General features: G+C 51.6%; 1 protein-coding gene across 4 annotated transcripts in view; it reads right to left on the bottom strand.

Annotated features, from left to right (window-relative positions):
* The window catches only part of JARID2 (jumonji and AT-rich interaction domain containing 2), a 256922-nt gene that overhangs the window by 12973 nt on the left and 219899 nt on the right, over positions 1-24050 (bottom strand). For all 4 annotated transcript variants that reach the window (XM_053668213.1, XM_037147926.2, XM_037147928.2 and 1 more), the window contains 7 exons: positions 19006-19241; positions 10077-11124; positions 6278-6780; positions 3346-3438; positions 1800-1918; positions 1643-1713; positions 713-827 (listed from right to left, as the gene is read on the bottom strand). In XM_053668213.1, coding sequence (XP_053524188.1) covers positions 713-827; positions 1643-1713; positions 1800-1918; positions 3346-3438; positions 6278-6780; positions 10077-11124; positions 19006-19241 — 2185 coding nt within the window. The remainder of the gene's footprint in view (positions 1-712; positions 828-1642; positions 1714-1799; positions 1919-3345; positions 3439-6277; positions 6781-10076; positions 11125-19005; positions 19242-24050) is intronic.

Raw genomic sequence — 24050 nt, 5'->3', positions numbered from 1 at the left:
AGACTTGGTTTACGTTAACAAAGAACGCCTCATCATCCCATTAGGACGATAAACACAGTGTGGGAAAAGTGTGAAGCCGGTAGACTGTCAGAGGACAAGACATCTGATTATTTGCAGTAATTTCCCATCTGCCCCCATAAACAAAGGAACCAGGCCAGGTCTGGTTAGAGGGGATGGCTCACAGGTGGGCACCGTGGCAGAGGGCTCCCCATGAAACACACCGACGTGTGCAGGGGAGGCCACGTGCTGCTGGACACGGCAAGGGCTCCTCCTCCCACAACACCTACTGTCCCGTGACCTTCGGGGGTTGGGAGGCACTGCACCTGGCAACTCGCGAGGCCAGAGAGGGCGGGAAGGCTGATGGCCTGGTCACCACCACCAGTCACCGCAACACTCCTACTGTTTCTCATCCCCGATACGAAACAAATGCTTGGGAATCAACAACAAAAAATAATACCCAGGAAGAAAAATTAAATACGAGCAGGCACTTGACCCAAACAAACAAACAAACAGCATATGAGCACATGAAGAGATACTCATCATCAGAGCAAATTAAACATTCTCCACCACCCCCGTGTCCTCCAGTGAAAGCAGGGATTCCCATTGGAGAGGCTCTGACAGGGAACCCGGGACGCACCCAGACGAGCAAGCTCTCAAAGCTGCCAGGCCCCCGCCCGCCCGCCCCCCGGGTGCCCCGGGGCTGGCCACTCACCAAATGCAGTCAGCACCAGTGTGTAAGTAGTCAATGTAGGGAAGGTGGTTTTGGTCTCGAGACCAGCATGAGGTAGAAAAGACCATGCCAATATTTAGCCAGGGAATTGTCACTCCTGAAACAGAGAGAGAAAGTGGCATTCTGAAGCACAGCACCATGTCTCTGAGTAACAGCCATCACAAGCCGCTTTCTTCTCCCCAAATAAGAAAAGAAAGAAAGACATGGGATTCAAAATCAGAGAGACAAAACCCAGTGAAGAGAAGGTACTTGCTCTTTCCTGCTTGCTTACTGCACACAAGCAAAGCCAGGGCGATGGACACTGTTACAGTGTTAGAAAGCGTCTTACTTCTGAAGTCGGCAGCAAGCTGCCCCAAGGAACGGGACCGTCATGACTGCTGGCAGTACAGCAGCCATGGGCTGTCCCCCAAGGCTGAGAACGGAGGTGCCAAACCTCAGCTGCTGTGCCGGAGGCAGAAGCACACGGCCTGTGTCTGACCAGGCCAAGAATAACCGCATCCACCTGGGTGTGCAGGGTCCAAGCCCTCGGTGACCCGGCCCGAGGCGGCCCGGCTTTCCCAAATGTCTGCACACGACGTATCACTGAGGAGCCTACAGCAGTCCAAGGGAGTCAGGGCTTGAGATGTGAACATACACCGACTTAAAGGCGATAGGTTGGCCACTAAGCACCTCCCTAGCTTCTAGATGCTGTGATTTGTTCACCCTTCCACATATTTAGAGACTTCAATTATGATCCTATTTCTCCTTCCTGCTGATCAATGCCTTTACTATATCTACTCTACACCTAATTCCCTGTCCCTTTCTAGCCACGCCTAAAAGGAACTGCCTGGCTCCATTCCTGGTGAGGGGACACTCGTTCTTCAACCTGCCCGGGAACCTCTGGGCCCTAACACAGCAGCACATCAGACTTACCAGGGACAGCACCGAGGTGACGCAGGATGGATCCTGTGTTATTGGGGAGGACGGTGAGGTTCCATCCATGCCTGCCGAGGAGAGAAGAGGGACGTCACAGACTGGCAGGACGGGGTGCCATGCAGCCCCCAACGTGCACAACAGAATCCAACTTTACCTCGAAAAGGGTTCTGATTTTCCCACCGGAAACCCACTGCCATGAGTGTTGGTGTCCACCTTGCCGCAGTGCACCGCCACGTGGCAGTCCTTCTCTTCCACTAACCGCCAGTACTCTTGCTGTGGGGAGAGGCAAGGACAGTCAGGCCGCCCCGCTGTGCCTGAGCACAGGGCACAACTCAACCTCACAATGTGGGACACTAATGTACTGCACAGCCTCCAAGAGGGCGCGAGCCGGGCAGAGGCAGTCGAGGCCCCTCTGCAGGCGGAGCCCAGCGCCGAAAGCAGGACTTTCGAGAGAACGAATGACTGCTCGAGGAGGAAACTAAAACAAGCTAAGCTTTCCTCGTGCTGTGCATGGTATGAACCCTGCACCTTCAGGGACACCGGCCAGCAATAGGTATCGTGCTACGGAGATGTCTTTTTCCAAAAAGTCACATTCCCTTCTCTGACTCCTCTAACACAAATGCCGCGGGCACTCCGGAAGCAACTGGGATGGCCACACGCGTCCAAGAAACATGGCCGCCTGACCCTGTGGCTGGCAGAATGTGGCACTGGGGCCGAAGTTGGGAGACAGGGCGCGAGTCAGGCCAGCCTCAGTGTGGAGTTCAAGGGCAGCCCCAGAGCACGGAGCCGGGGCCGCATGCACACAGCAGCGGAGACCCAGGCCCACAAGGAATGCCAGCAGTGCCGAAGGAGAACACCGAATTCACCACACTGGGAAACTAGGCCCGAACACCCAGGTGGAACTTGCCGTGCTTCTGACGGTGCCAGCCTGGCAGTCCCACTTCTGGGGAAACCTGGTCAGACCAGGGTGGCTGGGCCCCCCTACTGGTCAAGCTGGACTTCAACCAGAAGAGGTGACCCCAACCCCCGAGGAACAAGAGACGTGGTCTCTGTTAGACACTGGAGAGATGGGCTGCAGTTGACGGAGCCGCTCCCTGCCCACAGCTGCCCTTAACAAGCGAGGGGAGTTTGCTTTCTCTCCCTGACAGGACCCAGTGCTGCCGAGGGCCTGCCAATGCCAGCGTCTGGAAATTCACACACTCAGCTGGGCCCTGGCCAAGCGGAGGTAAATGAAAAGACCTGGTCTCTGTCCTGGAGCACCTCACACCAAACTCCCCCTAATTGGTCTGGGCGCAGAGGCGCTCACTATCTTTCCGACATCGCACTAACTCAAAGAACAGAGTTGGCAGAAGCATAATAATGGCCATCTGCCAACCCCACTAATAAAACAGGGCAGGAGCACAGCACAACTATGGTTTCAGGGAATTCCAAACATTCTCCTGCATAACAGACACAGAGGGCGGCAGAGGCAGCCAGTTGGGGGGGCGCCCGGCGCGCCCCAGCCTGTGTCTCTCCGCCTCTGGTTGGGGTAAGTCAGGGACAAGCTGGGAGTCTCACTTGCTTCATTCCACTTTTATTTTTTTTAATCTGAAGAAGTTTAGATGAACTGGAGTTAAAACTGCCGGCCGCCCCAACACACAGAAAACAGTCAGTCCCTCAGGTCTTCTCAGGCCAGTGGGGTCAGGATGAGCTCGGCTCACCTCGATTTCAGCCGGTGCGGGCTCCTTGCTGAAGCACATGTTCATGATGTTTCTGGCTGTTCGATAAAACGTTGTTAAAGAAACAGACCTTCCCTGGAAAGAAGACAAAAGCAGGAGAGTCCAGCACAAGCAACGGAGCTGAGGCCTAAGCCCACACCAAGCCAGCCCCAGCCACGGGCTCTGCCGGCGCCCCCCACAGCCGGGCCCGTCTGTGCCCCGAGTTAACACAAGCAGAGAAGGCAGGAGGCTCCTCGGTGCTCACAAAGGGGGTGAGGACACACGGCTGTTGTAGCTACAGGTGCACACAGACCGGCATGTGGAGGACACAGGCTGTGCGCCAGGAGGCCGTGGCAGAAGCACATTTGAAACAAGAAGTTTCACTTACTTCCAGGGTCCTCTTTTTACAGAGCAGCTTTCACTCTCTGGAGAAATGGGTACAATGTGGAAAGAGGCAGAATCCCTCGGTTCACCCATGGGAGGGGAGGACACAGGGTGCGGGCCAGTGAAGCACTAACGGCATTAAGATGGACCCAGGAGAGAAGCCCGGAGACCCTGCGAGATAGAACTTGGGGCCGCGTCTGCACCCTGGGGGTCCTCGCCATGTGAAAACCTTGTGGATCTAAGGCGACAGAAGTAACCTGGTGACTTTCTCGCTGTCCCACTCACACCTCCTCAGAAAGGGCACACGGTGCCTTTAGATGTCAGACATGCTGCCCCTTCCCCAGTGACATACAAAATGACATGCTCACTCAGCTCACAGTTCTTTGCGATCCCAGGTTAGACCCTGTTTCCTACCTGTTCTACAGAATGTTGTGCTGCGCAGAGACAAGCCTTCGAGATGCGAGCCTTTCACTCTTTTCTGACCTTAATTACAGAAATATGTACTGAGCCACCTGTTGTGGTTATTTCTGGCCTAGTTCTAGGGGTCTCAGGGAGAAAAGCGACGCCCTCTGGCCTCGTGGAGCTTCTGCTCCGCCCAGGGATCGCAGCCCTCGACACACAGGGTGCTGGGGAGGCACCGAGTGCACCGAGCCAGGGCAGGGTGACAGGAATGGCGGGAAGGTTGCTGAGGAGGTGACACTGGAGCAGCCTCATAAAAACCACCAGCTCCAGAGCGTGTGACAGTCTTCTTGCCCTTGGAAGGATAGCCGGAGCAGCTGGTGCAAAGGTTCTGGCGGAGTTTGCTTTTGCTTTGCAGCTTTGTTTAGCAACTCCATGGGGTGCCAGCTCAGGGAAAACACCCACCCCCCTGCTCAATCCCAGACTTCTCCACCTAACTACTGGGAGGAACCTAATTCCGCACTAAGGCACAGTCCGTGGCCCCAGGGCGATGCGGCCCTCAAGCTCCCAGTGGCTCTGACCACAGCACCACAGCCCTGCTCTTCGATTTTTGTGATGAAATCTAAAAATACCTTTTACCAAGTGTGTTTTCAGAAAAATTCTTGCTTGGATCCAACTCACTCTCATAAAACTCGCCTCCCTAAGTAGAAACTATCTGACTTCATGTGCTCGCTCCTCAGTCACAGGACCCGATGAGCAGTGCCAGCCGAGCAGAGCCTCTCAGCAAACACAACCCAAAGGGCTCCTGCGTTTACAGCCCGTGGGCCACCTTCTCCCTTCTCATAAAACATTTAAAATGTGGAACTGGAGGAGCACATCAGCAGACTGCAGGCAGCCATTCCCTACCCCCACTATCCCTGCGAGGTAACATGGGAAGTGGGAACCCTCTCCGGGTCTAATAACAGAAAAAGTTTTAGACAACCTCTTTCTGGAAAGGAGGACAGGAGCTAAAGACTGGCAGAAAAGAAGCACGGCAGCGGGTGGTCGGAGGGGGCTTCCAGGAACGGAACTCGGAAAGGGCAGGGGCACAACTGAGCCAAGTCCCAGGCTCCCTGCGTGTCTGTGGCGGACCTGGCATCACAAGTCCGCACTGGGCTAACCGGGCGGACACAGGCCAGGGCCCACCTCCAGGCAGTGATGGGAATTCAGGGAGTACGGCTGGAGGCAGCGATAGCTCCAGGACTCGGACCCCCAGGTATGGCCCATGTACCTGTCAAAACCCAGGCATCCCGGCAGAGGCCTCTCTTAGCTCTGCCCTGGGTGCCCACTCACCCTGGCAGGTGGGGAAGGTGGCCCCAAGACTGGCTTTAGAACCAGCCAAACAGGAGGCCATGGTCGCTGCGGCTGAGCTGAGGCAGGTGGGCTGCCAAGCATAAAGTCCCCACAACTGTGCCTTGCACGACAGCTGGTGCTGCAAGATGTGGTGGAGCCAGGAAAATGTGGAGCGCTTTTCAGTTTGCTGGTTCTCCCTGCCTCTCCCTCTGCAGAGCTTCAATGGTGAGATGCGAGGTGATAGCTCTACCAGGGCCTTTCTCCACAGAAGGAACTGGCCAAGCTGGGCTGTGGGGTGCGGGGAGGGGCAGTGGGCTATGCGGAAAAGCACGGAGGCAAAGAAAACCAGCACTACAGCTCACACAGGGTCTGGTCCATCGCTGTCAGAGAACCCCGGGCCTGAATGGGCAGCTCTCATCCTCCAGGCTGAGGTGAGGTACTCAAAGGCACAGGCTCAAAACTGTGAGCAGAGGAGAAACTGCATTTCCATCCTGGGTACTGGGCCCTGGGGCACCTGGCACACAGTTCATTCAACAGAGAGAAAGTCCAGGCCTAAAGTGGGCAAATGACTCAGCCCACACTCACAGCTCCCAAAGGGCAAGGCAGGACCTGCCGCAGCTGGCCAGATGCCGTGAGGCCTGGGTCCTGACTGAACAGCCTCCCACAAGTGGCAGACGTTTCTCTTCACATTTCCCAGAGAAAGCACTCTGGTGGCCCCAGGACCCCCAGAGGCCATCCCTGTGGCCGGCCCCTGCCAGGCTACACCAGGCGTCCGAGGGCCCCGCACCGCCTTTCCCTCTCCGCCACGCAGGGGCCCTACCTTATATATACACTTGTGGAAGTCGCTGAGGACACCCTTGTCCTCCTCCTCTTCTTTCACCACTTCCTTTTCCTGAGCAAAGAGTCGCCGCCGGCCCGTCTTGAGCTGGGCCTGGCCCACCTCCTTGAGCTTGCTACGAAAGCCGTTCCTGTGGGCCACGCCATTGATGAGCCCGTTCTTGGGTTCGAAGCGGGGCAGGGGGTGGAACTTGTTGTAGTCATGCTCCGTGTGACCCTCCAGGGGTCCTTTCCGCTTCTCCAGGATCTCCTTCTCCATCAGCACCTCCTTCTCCAGCCGCCGGTGCTCCTCGGGGGACAGGGAGTCGTAGGACAGCAAGTACTGGCAGTAGGCCTCCTGGAGCTTTGCCAGCCGGTCCTGGGCAGTTTTGGGGATACGCAGCATGTCTGCTAGTTTGTTCCATTTTTTGAGGTCAGTCACTTGCTGCATGCCGCCCATCTCATTAATCAGCCGGAAAAAGCAGGCCAGGTCGAGCTCACAGCCTCCTGGGATAATGAGGGGAGAAAACACGGGGTCACTCAGTGAAAATGACCATGATCAAGACCCCCTCCATTCCCCGGACAGTCTACCGGTGCCCGTGCGCGCCAGGAAACTGCTAGGCTCTTGGGTCAGAACAGCGAACAATCATTTCTGGCCCTCAGAGAGCTTAGTCTATGTGGATGGATCTGAAGACAATTTTGGGCCCTACACGGACAAACACAGATGACTGAAGGGCTGCAGAGTAACAGGGGCTACCGTCACAGGTGGGGTGACCAAGGGAGGAGGCATAGCAGGAGGTGACACTGAAGAAGAGCCCCATGGAGGCAGAGAGCTGGCCGCGCACATCCACAGGGAGGGAACACGCCGGTGTCTCCTCAGGCACTGGGGGCTGCCCTCGCAACACAGCCGGGGGCGGGTGCCGTGAGACGAGGGCAAGCAGTCCACCCCTGGGGAGGGAAGGGCAGGACCCAGGTCGTGCCATTCGGCCCTACCGACGTCCCAGTGTCACCTGGAATAGCTGTGATGTTGGAAACCACACACACACAACATGGTGTTAATCCCAATTCCCCTCCTAACACCTCCATGCCTAACACACACACACGCACACACACACCCAACATATACACCTAATGCACATACCGAACATACATTAAACACAACATGCACACACCTAACACACACCCCCAACATACACCACACACACAGCCAACATACACACACCAAACACACACACACACACAGTACATGTACGCTTGAGGTTGCCTATTTTCAATCCCACAGGGTTCCGAGGTGACAGACAATATTCATTAGAGAGCAGACCAGCAGTCTGCTCTCTAATGCTTCCCATCACGCACTCAGAGGGGCCGCTCATCTCGGAAGGACGCAGAGGCAGGTTTTCGCTCCCTCCCCTGGTCAAATTACAGGGCTGTACAGTGCACGCCCACTCGGGTGTGCCGGGACACCCGCACAGTGATGGCACTGACGGGACCTGGACAAGCAGCCTCCCTCTGGCCAATACTGGGGGAAATCTTCCAGAATAATCATACCCTGGCTTTTAAGAGGTAAATGTGCAACAAAACACTAAGCAAGCAAATTAACAGGAAGCTTTAGGTCTTTGGACAGCAGGAATATATTTACATCCAACGACAAAAGGAAAAGCAGCAGACCCCTGCCTGAGAACAACACTGAGGCCAGAGGTGGACTGGGTGTCACGGGACCACCAGGTGCGTGCATGGAGCACCTCGGCGGCAGGCGGGCAGCCATTTACTCTGCTTGGTGAGACGCTGGGCTCGGCTGCTCGTGAAAAGCACCACGGCCTTGGGGAGGGGATCTTCCCGACACGGCAGACTCGGGGCGGCCACACAAAGCCCCGACCTGCAGAGACCCAGAGTGAAGCGAGTCGCCCCAGTGGGCCGCAGTGGCTCAGACCATGGGTCTCGCTAGATGGGGGGGCCAGCTCATTTACCTTCAATCATTATAATCCAAGAGCAGTTAAAAATTCGCACAGTTCTGGCAAACCCATTAACAACCCCTCACCCGCCACAATTAGCCTGTCACAGGGCCGTCAGGCTGCTCACGGAAAAGCACCTCCTTTACCCGAGTCCATGCTGACCCCACTCCCTGCAGCACAGCAGCTTCCCAAGGGGCTGGGGCGCTCACTGTTTTCAGTGAATTCTGGGAAACTGCTTCAAAAAAGTCCCTTGTACTTGGAGGCACCTGCGCTCAGACCCACGCCCGAGGCCCCTGTGGTGACGGGCCAGGTGGGCAGCCCTCCGATGGAGTGACAGCGCTTCACACACCCAGGCGGAGACGGTGAACACCCACACCAGAGCCATGTCTCCCGCTTCTCCTGCTGTGGGACAGAGTCATGGTTGAAGAAACCCCACTCTGAACAAAAGGTCGCTGCCTGTCCTCATGACAGCATCACCGGAGGACTCCACCTGTCCACAAGAGACCAGGGCTCGGGGTGGGTAGTGGGACTCAGACACCTCACAGCCGGGAGGCCCTGGTGCCACTCTGAGTCACCAGATGCCGTGCTCACGGGGCGCAGCCCGCACCATCCTCTGCCTGTTCCCGCAGCCCTGTCACCATCTATCACTTGTCGTCCCTGACAAGGGACCACAAACCCAGAATTCTTTCAAATTAAGTGATTCTCGCTCAGGCATTGGCCCTGGCAGGCACCTGCTGAGAGGAATAATGAAGCCTGCATCTCACAAGGAACGCCATCTTCCTGCCAGCTCCTGACACTTAAACGCCCGTTAAACGTCTCCATTCCTCCCAGCTTCCGAACAGTCCGGGGCTCCAAAGTGGGGGCAGGAGCGTGCTGTTTCATGCATCGAGAGCTGAAAGGGGAGTGAGCGAACTTACCCAGCCTTCCCAAAGAGAAACCCCAGTCCACAGAGCCCACCTGTCCCTGGCCGAGCGAGGGAATCCCAGGGGTGTGGGGTCCAGGAGGAGCGGACTGGGGAGCTCCAGGTGACCCGCACGAGGGGACGCCGCTGGGGCCTCGGGGCCCTCAGTGCCAGGATGTGTGCCCACTAGGAGCCACCAAGCTCAGCTCTGCGACGGCCCCAGACACAGCTGTGCCTGGTCTCATGAGAAACGTGCACCTGTACCCTGACCTGTGGGCTCCACGAGGGTCAAGTTGGTCACCACCAAAGACACGGAAGCTCAAGTAAAAATGAGCAGGATGAAAAGACAGAGACGAAAGCACAGAAGAAATGTGCTGAGGTCTGTTAAGAGTGTGCGGGCTGGACTGTGTCCCCAAATAGTCGTATGTTGGGTCCTACCCCCTCCTGCCTCTGAATGGGACCTTGTTTGGGGAGAAGGTCTTCAAAGGAGCACGTTAAAATGGGGTGGATCCCACCCCATGTAACTACAGTCTTTATAACAAAAGGAACAGACATCACGGGCACACACAGGGAAGAATGGCCACGTGAGAACCCAGGGAGAAGCCATCTACAGACCAAGGAGAGAGCCTCTGGGGGCCGTCCCTGCTGGCAGGGATAAACTTTCAGCTTCCAGAACTGTGAGCCGAGAGCTTGCTGCTGCTTTAGCGCCTGACTCTGTGGTCCACAGCCAGGGCAGCCCAGCAGATGAACCCCCTTGGCAGCATCCCATCACCCCTGACACTGCCGTGGCCACTGCAGGCAGTAGAAAACCACCCGGCAGGGACAGCACAGGCCTGGATACCCACAAATGCCCAGAACCTGGAAGAAAGGGGCGCCGGCTCCCTTCTGAGCAGCAAAGGAGCCCGGAGAAGCCACCCCACTGTGCAAGGGCAGCAGGCGGGGGGCCTTACCTATGAGCGGGAGCTCATCCATGGTGATGCCCTGAGATCTGAGGTGCTTCTTGATGCAGGCCAGCCGCTGCACGTTGGGGCCCCAGCGCCGGCCCAGCTTGTGGATGTGCTGAATCTGCGTGACGAACCGCATCTCATCATTGAGCTTGCACTCAGGCCGCCAGTCCGGAGGCGGGATGACCCTGCACATGCCGTACTTCTCCACCTGAGCACGCACCGACTCAATGTAGACGAGTGGGTCGTGGAACTCCTTGGCCGACGGCCTGAGCACGGGGATCTCGTCCATGGCCGCCCACCCGGCCCGGCCGGACCCCTTCTCGGGCTTGGCCGCCGCCTCATGCGGCTTGTGCAAGGGCTCCGGTTGCGAGGTAGAACGATTTTCACAGGAGGCGCCATCCGCCCTGCCGTGTGCTTGTCTGCCCGGCGTGCTCCTCCCGGCCGCAGCCCGCTTTGGCCGGTTCCTCTCCAAGCTCCGCTCGGGCACTTCCTTCTTCACGTGTCCGTTCAGCGGAGCTCTCTCCGCTGGTGCCGGGGCCGGGGATGCCACCGCCACCTTCCTGCCAGAGGCTTCGGCAGAGCCGGCTGCCCCTTTCATCTTCTTGGGGGGCGACTGCGGCTTCTCTGTCTGGTGTGCCTCTTCCAGTCTCCTCTTGGAATTCCGCAGCCCCTCCCGCAGCTGCCGCCCCCCCACCTCCTTAGTGCATGACTTTTGGTTCAACCTGCCACTGACCTTGAGGCCATTGACGGCGGGCCCGGTGGACTTGGACGCCCCCCCGAGGGATAGCACCTGTTTGCGGGTTTTTGCATTGCTACTTTCAGTTTTCCCTGAGATTGTGTGGTTGACAGCTGAACTGGGCTTGTGGTGATTGGGTTTGGTTTCCTTGACCAGTTCTCTCTTGGCTTTGGTGTATGTGACAGTCCCCTTAGTCACCGTTGCAGTGTACTTCACAGTTTTGGACGGTGAAGGTCTGACTTCGCGCATCTTTTTGGCACTGGTTGCACTTGTACCCAGAGATGACATTCGAGTGACTCCATTTACCTTTGAAACCTGGGAGGCAGCAGGAGAGGCAAAGGGTAAAAAAAGCAGAATTAGTACCTGCCAGGAAGGCAACCTCCACACACTGGAAACTAAACAGAGCCGTGGGCTGCCCACAAAGGCAGACAAAATTGACTCCGAGGCGCTGTGTCAGACACTCGGCGTGCCTCCACACCCACCCTTCTTTTTCCTGGTGTGCCTGACATGCAGGTTTGCCCCGTGGCTCTCTCAGGAAATTGGGTGTTTCACAATGAGGCCCTTTCCACGTGCCCACCAATCACCTGCCGCAGGTTAGTAACATTTACAGCAGCAAGATCCCGCCCATTTGGGGAGCAAGAGCATGTATATCACTGACCCTTGAATAACACAGGAGACAAGGGGCACCAAACCCTGCTCTCTGTGTTGAAAATGTGTGTACAACTTTTTGACTCCCCAAACACCCTGCCATCTCTCAACATCTGCAGGGAATTAGTTCAAGAACCCCCATGAATACCAAAATCAGTTGATTTCCAACCCCTTATACTATATAACGGCTTTGAATAAAGCATCCAGTCAGTGCTCTGCATCCAAAGACTCCCAAGAGCAGTTTTAAAATACTGTTTCCACTCTGTGGTTGGTTGAACCCGAGGACGTGACAATCAGGGATATAGAGGACCAACCATGTATTTACTGAAAAGAAGCCATGCCCAAGTGGGCTCTCCCAGCTCAAGCCCATGCTGCTAAAGAGTCAACTGTGTACACACACACATACACACCCCGTTTTGAAAAGACACACCTGCTATTCTTTGTGCTGCCTTTAAAACATGATCTGCCCACAGAATTTAAAAATCTATATGCTAAAAAAAAAAGAACAAGAACAAATCGTGAGGTTCAGCTTTGATGAGGAGGTATGGCTGTCAACCATCAGCACCTGTCCATCTCGTCCTCTCTGAGACCAGGCTATGCAGTGCCTTGCTGAATAACACAGGGATGCACTTGACCTCTTCAGTGAAGCACAACACGCCCAACCCTCTTCTGCATAGGCAGCTCCTATTTCCCCAGCCTCAGTAAACTTCCACATTCAGTTCCACGGGAACTGGGTAAACAGCGGCCTCTGCAAGAGCCGTCATACAGTTAGCACACCACAGTGACTCCATGACACAAAGAAGTCATCTCTTTATAAAGAGAAATCAGAACAATATATATGGGAGGACACCAGAAGTGCATTGACCTCCAAAGAACAAGGAAGAGCCCACCAGAGCGGCTGCTGCTGGGCTGGCTGGTTTGGGATGGATGTGGAACCACAGCTCCGCCTCCCAGTGACCTCTAACATGTCATTAACATCTTGGTATCAAACTCATCTGCAAAATGAGTTAGAAAAAATACAGGAACTCCAGGATTGGTTCCATAAGCACTACAATCTCCAAAAGAAGTAGATTAAAATATTGCACAATTACTGAGAAGAAACGACAGCCCTCTTTTCTCACCAAGTACCCTTGAGAAGGAGGTGACAGGGTGGAGGGAGCCTGCACTTCCAAGTCAGCAAGGCCGACCAGCTGCAATCACGCAAAAACTCCCTCCTCCTAACTGCTGAGACCAAAAGCAGTTTATGCCTCTCAACACCAGCCTCTCGACACCACCCAGGGCTGTGCAGCCCTCTCGCCACTAGGAGTCAAGTTTCCAGAATACTGAGCCTGAGGCTTAAGTCACCTCGGCCCTATGCCTAAGTCTAGCCCAAGAATATGCAGTTTGCTTAAGAGGGGAACACACAAAAACAGAAGTCAAACTTTCCCACAGGTGTCCAAACCAGTGGTTCACCCTGGGCCCCCATCTCCCCAAGTTTCTTATCCAGTCGGTCTGGGAAAGTGGGCCCAAGAATCACCTGAGGCTGATCCAGGGACATACCTTGAGAATTACTGAAGCAAACTATTAGCAGAAAGTTCCAAAAACAAAAAGGCAAGAAGCCACTGAGACCTGTATTTCTTTATATGTCACCAGTTTTTACACAGTCCAATGAAACCCTTAAATTCTCGGTGTGCGACTGTGTTCCACGAGCCACTCCCTGGCGTGTAGTGAACCGGGTTTCTGGTGAGCCAGCCTGGACTCTGAGGGGCCAGGCCCCGCTGGAAGAGATGGCCCAGGACTCTCCATGCTTATGACCCTATACAGAAGCAGGACCAACACTCAGGTGGGAAAGAGAGGGTCTGAAATAAAGAATGAAAAATTTAAAACAAAGCAAAAACAACAACAACCAAAAACCCAAAACAACAACAACAAAAACCAAACTAGCAACTTGGCCACATAAATTTAATAAAATTTATAAAACAGGGTGGTGGGTGGCAAAGACAAATTTTCCATGCTAAGTACCACTAATTTGGAATAGGAAGTATGGAGAGGAATGCAAGTATCTCTAATTTTTCTCTTCTTTCAAAGCCTTCCATTGACTTAAAAACAAAACACACCATTTAGAAACAAAAGCAAACAGTGACATGCAGCTGTGACTCAGAGATTTTTCCACTGTCAAGACCCTACAGAAGGGTTTCAAAGACCCGTGTCTTCAGGGCGGGGCTGCAGTTCCCCAGAGTGGAAGACATGCCCTTCCAGCCTCTGTCTTCCAGTAACCATTCAGAGTCCAACCTGTTCCCACTCCTCCCCCAGTGCACACTCAGGCAGACTGCACAGTACACCTGAATCTCTCCTGCAAGCTGAGGAATCACCTGTGAAAATGGCCAACCTGCCCTGTGCTGCGCACCATCTCCCACCAACACAGTCATCGCATCTTGCAGAGTAAACTTCAGGTTCAGTGCTTCTCAAACCTGGAACCCCAGAGAATCCCTGCAGGAGCCTAAAAATAAATCCTGACTCCACAATCTAACCCTCTCTTACCCCTATTCTGATCTAATCAGCGAGGAGACAGAACAGGAGGAGCGGGGGGTGTTTGCAAGCCCTTGGGATGGCTCAGGGTTCCTGCAAATATTTGGCCCTGCCCTTCCCCCCCTATATCACTGTCTTCCTGTGGGAAGCAGGAAGCCAGAGTTGCATGGTTTTCAGATTCTACCTCAAAAATGGGTGTAGGGCCCTTGGACCCACCCAGTCCAGTTTCTCAGGGACACCTGACTGCTGGCTGGCTGGGTGACAGGCCGTGCATTTCTGCAGGGTAGAATTCTATGTAAGTATTTCACCAACTTCGACAGCAAAAAGACCACCTTCTTGTTTACATATTTCTGTAAACTTAAATACTGCCTTACTGCCAAGAGGTACAGACAACTACTTTGCTCTACCAGAAGAATGAGTTTCCATTCATTTCCATCCTCACTGTTCTAACAGTGCTCATCCAAGTCTTACACATATAACAAGCTTGAAAACTAAATGCATCCCTCTCACAACTCATTAGAACAGTGAACTTTAATTTTGAAGAAATAAACCGTGAAGACAACAGAGGGCATGTTTCGTTGACTAGAGATGCAGCTCCTACCTGCAGCCCAAGCCGGATGCCTGTGTGTGGTTACCCTGGTGGCCATGAAGCTGCTGACGAGCTAACCCAGGCACTGATCTGCCCCACCAGCTGTGCCACGTGAACTAAAGGTAGGGACAAAACAGAACCAATAACTCAGAACTCACCTGTTCACACACACATGCCTATTCCTTGCCCTTGTACTTAGCTGTCAGAGTCCGATATTTAATCGGTACCAAGGAAAACAACAGAATGTTAGAAGGTATTGTTCTCCTTGCTACTGAGTTCTCCCCACAACTGCCACCTTATCAAATAGAACCAAACACTGACACCTGGCCAGCTCGGCACAGGGGTCTGGTATCACTGCATCCCAAGGAAGTACTTACACTGAGCATATAACAGGGGGGTCACTTTCACTCACTGGAGAATTACACAAAGGTAGCTTACGGCAGAACCCTCCAATATGCAACTTTACTTCTTTTCAAGTGGCTCCTTGTCTCAGCTCTGGTACAAATTTCTGACTTTGCATCCTTCTTCCCCCAACTCTCACCCAGCTCTGGTGGAAGTGGGGTGTCTGTAGCTTGTTCTCCTTGGCCCACCACCAGCCATCTGGGGCTCAGGTTACCCCAGGCACACAGCAACCAGTTCTAGTCAAGCCACCCTCACTCCGTGCAACCAGAAATTCAACTGTCCAGCTCTCATTCCCACTAGAGGGAACCATTGAGTCGAGTGCCTCTCCCTACCCTTTCAGAAGAAAGAACAGCAAGGGAGCTCAAGAAAAACATGTGGTAGTTGGAATAATCCACATGAACTTTAAAACTTGACTTAAAAACAAAGGAGCCTAAAAAAAGCAGGAGTCAGGCAGTGGTTACGGATGAGCGGGAAGGCCTGCTGGAGTGGCAGGCTGCTCAGCTAGAGAAAGGGTCTAAAGACCTAAGTGCATGAGCAGCAGGACGAGGCAGTCAGTCAGTCCTGCTCTCAGAGAGAAAAATCTGGGTTTGGGGCTGTCCCTCATCTTATCATAACACCTGCTCCCACTAGAGGCAACTTAACTGCATCACAAATACCACTTGACAAACATGTGGGATTAAAACTACAGTTCCAACCTGATGAGCACAGTGAGACCTTAAACATTCTTAGCGAACACGGGTTTCTGACATTTTTCTCTCTGGAAGCTCATGTTTCATTTTTCAGAACTATTTACGAACATTCCCAATTCTTCAGTTTGAACAGAGCTAAAACTGCCTTGAATCTTACAAGGCTACAATGTTGCAGCAACCTGTCTATTTTCGTGTAAAAACCATTCCTCCACGGGCAGCACAGTTGCCGGGTCCCCCAGTGGCCTGCAAGCCAGCAGGGTCTCGGTGCCACAAACAAACAGGGAGGCGGCCATGCTCAGCGGAACCCAGCATCCGCACCCTGGCCTATAGACCACACATGGTTCTGCACCAGTTAAAAAAACCTCTGCATGACTCTCTTTGAAAACCAGCATTTGAAAACCCTTCCTAGGTGTGAGCCCATCGGTTCTGCCATCCTCAATATCTTTTACTGCATTTAAACTGAAGTGCTATTTTAAGGAAACAAAAAGTAGCTTTTGCTCCTTTATTAGACACCTACCACACATCCAGATTATAATCCAGGGGAGCCAATGCTGCTGACCAGCCCAGGGCTGTTATATCGATAGCACAGCACAGGGCAAGGGGCCGTGTTTGGTGTTATCAAAGCCAAAAGGCTGGGCTGGCAAGGCCGCTCCCACCAAGATAAAGGCACAGGCAAGTGCTAGTTCACAGGTTCTAGTTTCAGGGCTGAGGGCCTGTACAAAGCTGAAGAACTAGACATGGAGCTGTGCCAGGTAGTGGTGGGGGAGGATGAACATGTAAAAAAGTGTGGGCTATCAGCTAATGCCTGAGCAAACAGGGCAGAGTCACTTCTCAGCAGCACCCCCCTAAAAACACTGGCCCCCTTACTCGCCCACCCATATGTCATACAGTCATGTGCATCCATCCCTCTTTTTTAGGTCGCCATAAAAAAATAAATCATGTTTGAAAATAAAGATCAGAGTATCCTTTGGCCCCTATCTTTTATTCAGTTGAAAGATGAAAGGTCAGATTCTAATTATCTGCATCAGGAAATTACAAAGGAATCTACAATTTGCTTTATTGGCCTTATTTTCAGAGTACTTAACTAATGGGATGAGAGTTTCAAAATTATCCTTTCATTTCTTACCACGTCCCTGTGAGTGGAGTGGGCATAACTGGCTCCAAAAGAACAACAGGACCCAGAAAAGTTACATATCACATCCCAAGTCTCGGAGAAGGCCCTGGTCAAAGCCACACCAGGACTGGGAAGCCCTGGGCCACCCCATCAGAGGTGAGGGGAAGAGGTGACGAGAGGAAACCCCTGAATGCCTTGCACAGTCACTAACAGCAACCAAGAAAAGCAGCAGCCCAGCTCCTGTGCTTGCTCAGACGACAGGAGCAAGCTTTCTAAGAGGCACCCAGATCTCTCCTCCAGTTCTGAGGGAGCCCTGACATAGGCCACCTGTGCACTCCACAGAGCAAGGGGTGTCTTGTGCTCCCCTGAAATCTTACCTCCATCAGTGGGAATTCCCCTCGCTCAGTAACGAAGGAAACCCTGCACTCTAAGGTAGGTGCTAGGAGTTTTTTACTCAAGCCAGAGTCACACATAAAAAATGGGGGTGGTGGTGGTGGTGTGTTATTCCATGAGAACATAAAGTCACATGTGCACCTTTACAAGCACTTCACTCCTGCCCCACAGATGGGTCCTCACCTTTCCTGAGTCCTGTTTTAATTGTTCTCTTTCATAAGCAAAACATTTGTAGGGCAGTTCTGCACAAGTCACCTATCAGTCCTTCAACTTTGGAAACAGAATGGAGATGATTCATCAACAACACAGAAACCAAGGGCATGGCGCATGCTATTCTTTGTGCTTCTCAATCCTGAAATTGGGGCCCCCAGAGCTGGGGGAGGGGAGCAATTTCACAATCATGCCCAGTCATTCTCTCTAACAAGAGGAGCTTTGAACAGGGACAGTACCATTGCCAAGAGGGTGACCCAAGTTGCAATTATTGCTGATTTTTTAAAAAGAATGAGAATGTTTAAAATATGTGAAAACCACTTGCTTTATATCTGAAGATAATGCAGTCAAGGATGAAGTGAGGCAACATAAGTGAGGATTCTTGCCTTGTCCACCCCACCCCAAATGAAGAGCGGAATAAACGTGTATGTACACACAGTCCCGTGTACCCATGTGAATAGTCACATAAGACAGAAATTAATCTAACATTATCAAGGATGAGAAAAGACCACAGGTACAGAATAACTCAATAAAAGGAAGGATTCCACTATCTTAACACCACATGACCATATTTTAGCCATTCTGGAATACCAACAGCCAAGAAATCTCTTTAGGCCAGCCAAACCTTGCCAGGAACCAATCTCAAAAGCCATAGTCTCCCTCTGATTCCAGGGGAAAATTTAACTCAGTGTAAAATTCTCAATGCAAGCTCATCTATGCCCCTGTGGGCTGGCTGCCTTTAAAATGCAGCGAGAGCAGGAGCAGAGGGGTCAATGAAACGCCACCTGACTGGGCGAGACAGCCCTCCACCGCGACGCCTCCAGGCACCTGCCTTTATTCCTGCCATCTCCCTCCCCGGTCCCGGCATGAGCACTGTGACAGCAACATGGCTGAGCCCTGAGGCCATTCGTGAGAGTTTCCCCAACAGGATGTCTGTGTGTTTCTCTAGTCTGACTCTGAAACGGGGGGTTGTGAGCCAGGGGGCAGAAGAGCAGTGCTTACTCGCCCTCTGCTCATCCCCGGGGCAGGACCGACATGTGCTCAGCTGGGCCATTTCCCTCGATGCCTGCCCTGTACCCTTCACACGCCGCAGCTCGACGATGGAGCACGGGAACGCATACTTCTTCTGTGCAGGAGTCCTGGTGGAGAGATGCTAACCTGTCACAGTAAGATGGGCAGGGGAACAACAGACCAGGCTCATCCACGGACAGCAAAGGCAGCCTGCGGGCTTGTTCGAGGTACACCACTCCACTTCTGGCCTGACCAATACCTGCCCCCGGTTCTCTGTAACTCATCTGGCACCGAGGGAGTTCCCTTTCCAACCCATCCCAGTACGCCAGACGCAGGAGCTCACGGCACTTGGCAGGTCCCGCACCGGCCCCGCGAGACCGAACTCCACAGAAGAGTGTGCGCTCACACCCCCACACAGAGGTGCCGTTCCTCTCTCCTCACCTCACCAATGAACATCACGTTCCTTTTTTTGAGCCCTTGAAACAGACTTCCTGAGGCTACTACTCACATTTTCTCCTTCAGTTAACTTGGTGACATGGTGTGATGGCACCTGGCAGGCAGGCAGGCAGGCAGGCAGGCGCCCTTTGGGCCAGACTACCTACCGGCACGTGTGTGGCAGGACGGGGCTTTACCTGTCTCCGTAAGTCCTGAGCTGACCGATGCAGAGAGGGGTGGTGGTGGTTAGCAGCGGGCCCCTTGGCAGAGGAGCCCGTGCAGGGGGCCGAGGGGGGGTGGTTCGCTGGAGCCTGCTCCCTCCGGCTGTCGGCCCGCTGATCACTGTGCTTCTCCTTGCCGGGAGTGGCCTCTTTGCTTTTGTGTTTTTGAACAGGTTCTTTCTCCCTCGATGACCTGCTGGAACCATTGAAAACTAGGAAGAAAGGAGAACGAAGGAATAAATCACTACACTGAGCATACTACCTGCCATGGAACCTAAACTTCCTGATGTTGAAAAGCATAAGAGAAGGCAAACATTCTGCACATTCTCATCACACTAACAAGGGCAGCCCCAAGTCAAAGCACATCAGCACCAGGACGCAGAGGGAAATTGAAAAATTATAAGCATATCTTAAGAATTATTTGCTTTGGCTGAAATGACTGAAAAATCCACTTTTAAAAATCCCTACCAAGAAACTCCAGCAGCCCTCAGAATGTCAACATAATGCCTTAAAGACAAAGAGAAATTAAAATATAGAAACTAACACCAAAAGTCATTCCAAGAACAGGAGCACTTCATGTATGAAGACACAGAGGATCTGGAATAAGATAACACATCCTCAAATTTCAACTGGTGCATTTTGAGGCTGAAGATCTGCTGACGGACATGGGCCAGGACAGTAGCTGCTTGACCTGGCCTGTCTGTGACCACAGAGGAGGGTGAGGGGCATGGGGGCCCTAAGCCAGACCCTCTTCTACTACAGAAGTCAACGGCAGTCACAGCTGACATGCACGTGTGCTTTCCACGAGCCAGGGAAATGATGCCAATGCCGTGAAGGGCAATGAGCCTTTGAATTCAAAGGAATGAGACACTGTTGCCATGCCCATGTTACAGATTAAGCCAACAGGCATGGAAAGGTTGAGTATCTGGCCCAGGCCCTGCTGCCTGTCGCCAGCACCTCCCCACCCTGGCCACCGGGTGGCTTTCAGTGTCAATTCCCAATGCACATGCTGGATCCCACCCCCATAGGGGGTAAGAAGAGAACAGTGATACTCGGGGTTTTTACAGTACACTTCCATGACACTGCTGTTGAGAGTTCTCTCTGCTTTATAGCTAGGACTTATAAATGCAGACAGACTCCTCAGGTCTGGCTCCTCTCAGGATTCATCAACAAGACCTTCCCATTTGTTCCTCTCTCACCCATGGGGCTCCCTTCCCCACAAACCATCCCAGCGGGCCGGGGAGGAAGGCCTCCCTATGCATGGACTGCTCTGCCTCATGAGCTTCAGGCAGAGCAACACGGGGAAGCAACAGTGAGCCCTTTAGCTGTAGGAGGCTCCTAGTGCATTTCCTAAATGCACTAGGCACTTCCTTCTTAAGGAAGAAGCCTTAAAAGGTCACCATGTCTACCCAACTGTCGGGGACTTGCAAAATTCCAGGCAGAACTCACTACATGACCAGGTAACTATTAAGAGAAAATTCTTCCTCCTCTGAGCTGAAATCTCTTCCTGCCACTTGAAAATGCAGATGTCAACCTCCCCTCCTGTCCATCATCCCCTACACTTACCAGCCCTTCAAAGAACACCAACGACTTCTCTGAAGATGCCCTCCTCCAGACCTGCATCCAAGTTCCTTCAACACTCACTCTTTTGCCCTATCTGTAAGTGTTCTAAATTACATTTATGCCTTATACGTTGCAATGATCTTATTTGTCATTTGCTTTTCTGTCTCTTGTGCTAAACCTACTAGCCCATTTCTTTCTTTGCTTTTATGCCTTCCCACATTTTCAAATGATAAAGTATTCCTCTAAGTCTCCTCCTGTTTTTGGATTCAATTGCTTAGATATACTTCTTTGGTCCAGCTGCTATTACTTTGTGTACCTGGATATGAACCTTGATCTCTGAAGTTACTCCTGGTCCCGGTAATTACCCAATCTGAGAATTTCAATGTGAAAGTAAAGGCCATGCCACATCAAATTGTGGTTTGTGACCCTGGGCCGCACAAGGTTCTACTGGACGCGCTCTGTTACAGAAAAAAATGGAGAGTGCCAAATGGTTGGGATTTATTCTAAGTGTAGTTGCACATTGTCAAAATCATCAGTCACACCCAAGCTGGCAGTATCTGTGCTCACTTTCAAAATAATGCTCACTATTAAAAATAGTTAGAGATTGGGGGTTGCCAAAGGCTGGATGAACCTGGTACTCAGAGACATAAATGGGGTACTAGCCATCTGTAAATAGCACCCAAACACTGGCACGTGCCACGGCACGGACTGGTCTTAGAAACATGAGGTGAGTGAGAGAAGCTCGTAACAAAGGTCACATACCGTACGATTCCATTCATATGAAGCGACTGGAGCAGACGCATACGTACAGACGGAAAGTGGATGTTTGGGGGAAATGAGAGTGACTGCTGACGGGTACAAGGATTTTCAGGGAGAAGGTCATGCAAATGTTGTAAAGCTGATCATGGTGAAGGTTTCACAACTTTGTGAATATACTAAAAACTACTGAATTGTAACACTTTAAATGGGTACATTTTATGGTAATGTATATTAAATCTCAATGAAATGACATACTTTTTTAAAACAACAACAGGTGGGCCACAGGTCTGGTACCTGAACAGAGATTGGTGCAGTGGCACCAGTTCACACTAACCACAGCAGTTTACAAAGAGAGGGAGCGAGGCACTATAAAGTGGTAACAGCACTGAATCCTGACCCCCGAGGACACATACTCTGTGTGACAAAATGAGAACCACAAATAAAGCACTTCTGTGGGCCCAAATATGATGGTTACTTCCAAGGAAAAGCACTTAGTGAGACTGTTTAAGTTGCAAGCTAGCTGCATTTTTCACAGAATGCTAGTTTTATTGGAAAGAACCACCAATATGGTTATCCGTTGGCCATTTTCTCAAAAAATGAATAAAGTAAGCCTATCTAGGAAAATAACTAATAGTTATTGCTACCAATGACAGAATGCAGAGTTTCAAGCAAAAAATTATAACTTTGAAAAACCTATGCCTGCCTCCATGACTATGACAGCCTCTCAATACTTAGGGACCGTCCCGACGAGGTCGGTGGAGATGGGAGTTCGTCGACACCACAGAGCGAAAGGTACTGGCGAATGAAGACATGCACAGCGCACTGAACCACTGCTCCCACACCATCGCTGTCAGGTGTTACAAGCCTGTGCGTGGGTTAAGAGCTATTCCAAGTGGAGGACAAACTAATGGACTTTAATGTAACAGCAGAAAAAGTTCACCGGTACAGGTTCAGGTTCCTGTAACAACTGACCTTTAAGACACTACCACTGCTTGAGTACTGGTGGGATGTCAAAGAATAAAATAATCTACAAAGCCCTTCCCCTTTCCAACTACGTATTTGTCTGAGAATGCCTTTCTTCACATACATCAACCAGAACTGGATATAGTGAGACTGAATGCAGGAGCAGACAAGAATCTACTGAAGTGTCTTCCGCTGAGACAGACATGTAAAGAGGTTTGCAAAAAAGTAACACAATGAGACTCTCCTCACCTATAATTTCTTCGTTTTAGAATCCAGCTATTCATCATAGAAATGTTGTTTGTGCTAACAGGTAATGGGTTTCTGTTATTTTAAGTGAGTAGATATTTATAAATTTCCTCAGTTATAATATTAACACAATAAACATCAATAAATACAACCCACATTTACAAAAACCTGAAACTGCTGGGCTGGATTACCTTTCCCAAGATTACTGCGCTGTGGTTTCCAGAGGCTTTGATGGGTCGTGTACTCATACCTACACCTGCCAGCCCCATAGAAGTTTAGGCTCCAAGAGAATGGTTTCTAAATTTGAATCCACGGAAATCATTTGCTACTTGACCTTGAGCTAGTTACCTATCTGAGCCTTAAGTTTCTTCACTTATTATCTATCTCATAGGGTTGTTCTGAGGAATCCATGACAAGATAGTCATCTAGAAAGGGCTTCAGCTGGACACTAAGTGAGCACTGGGTGAGTGTGAGCTTGTTAGTGTTACCACACTACTTCCAAGGGTGTCGGTGGCAAAACATGCAGCGGGCCATTTATAGGATCAGAACAGTGCCCACAATCCCTCCTTTCCAAATGAAGCAGGGCAAGGCCAGCTGCAAATTAGGACAGCAAGGAAATTCATTAAGAGTGGCACTGTGATTAGCCAGCAATATCCTTCTGAGATCTAGGGAAAAAACCCAAACAACCAGACCTTTCCTCAACATTATCTGCATTTAAAACAAAACACACAACTCTGGTTCTGTTCTAATTGCCTCGGAAGAGTTCCGCCTACCACCAGCACCTGATCGAGTCCGCAGAAAAACACCCCAGAGAGCAGAGACCAGGCCGGGAGGCACCGTGACAACACAGAGAAGGGGGAGCCAGAAGGGCCAGGAAGACGTGTGCCACCAACATCAGAAACTGAAGCAGCTGCTCTGTGAACCACAACACTACCTTCTACTAAAGACTATTTTCAGCAGATACTCAGGAAAAAAATACAGAAATTAAAAGCTAAATAAAATTTACTTTGATTTTAATTTAAACAGTGAGCTAGCTTTCAAACAAATCTACTTTCTGTAACCATGTTATCTTGCTATTTTATAGGACTGATATACCCAAATGGCAAACATAGCCAAAAAGTCAAATCATGTGTTAAATGGGATAGAAGGGGGAGGGGAGGTCTGGGCAAAAATGAGGGAACCAGAGAAAAGGTATATTTTGTCCGCAACAGCTCATTAATTTTAAGTGTCGTGGGAACCTGCCAGTTTTACCCCTCTAAAGTAATTATCTTTTGTCTTCATTTGTAAGAATCTTGAGAAGGGGAGAGAAGGGAAACAAAAAAATGTTCACTCTCACAGGGAAAGACCAACCCTGTGAACATAAGAAAGAAGGAGACAGAGAAAGTTAGATGTACAGAAGACCTATGCACACTGTCCCCAATTAAAAGGAATAATTGAACAAGTTTCTTTATGGGAGAGGGAAAAAAGGCATTTATCACAGTAAGCCATAT

Source organism: Artibeus jamaicensis, unplaced genomic scaffold (assembly GCF_021234435.1).
Source record: "Artibeus jamaicensis isolate MK-2021 breed Jamaican fruit bat unplaced genomic scaffold, CSHL_Jam_final contig_482, whole genome shotgun sequence".
Taxonomy (NCBI): Eukaryota; Metazoa; Chordata; class Mammalia; order Chiroptera; family Phyllostomidae; genus Artibeus; species Artibeus jamaicensis.
The sequence above is the reverse complement of the archived record's forward strand: the minus strand, read 5'-3'. Positions and strand labels throughout refer to the sequence as shown.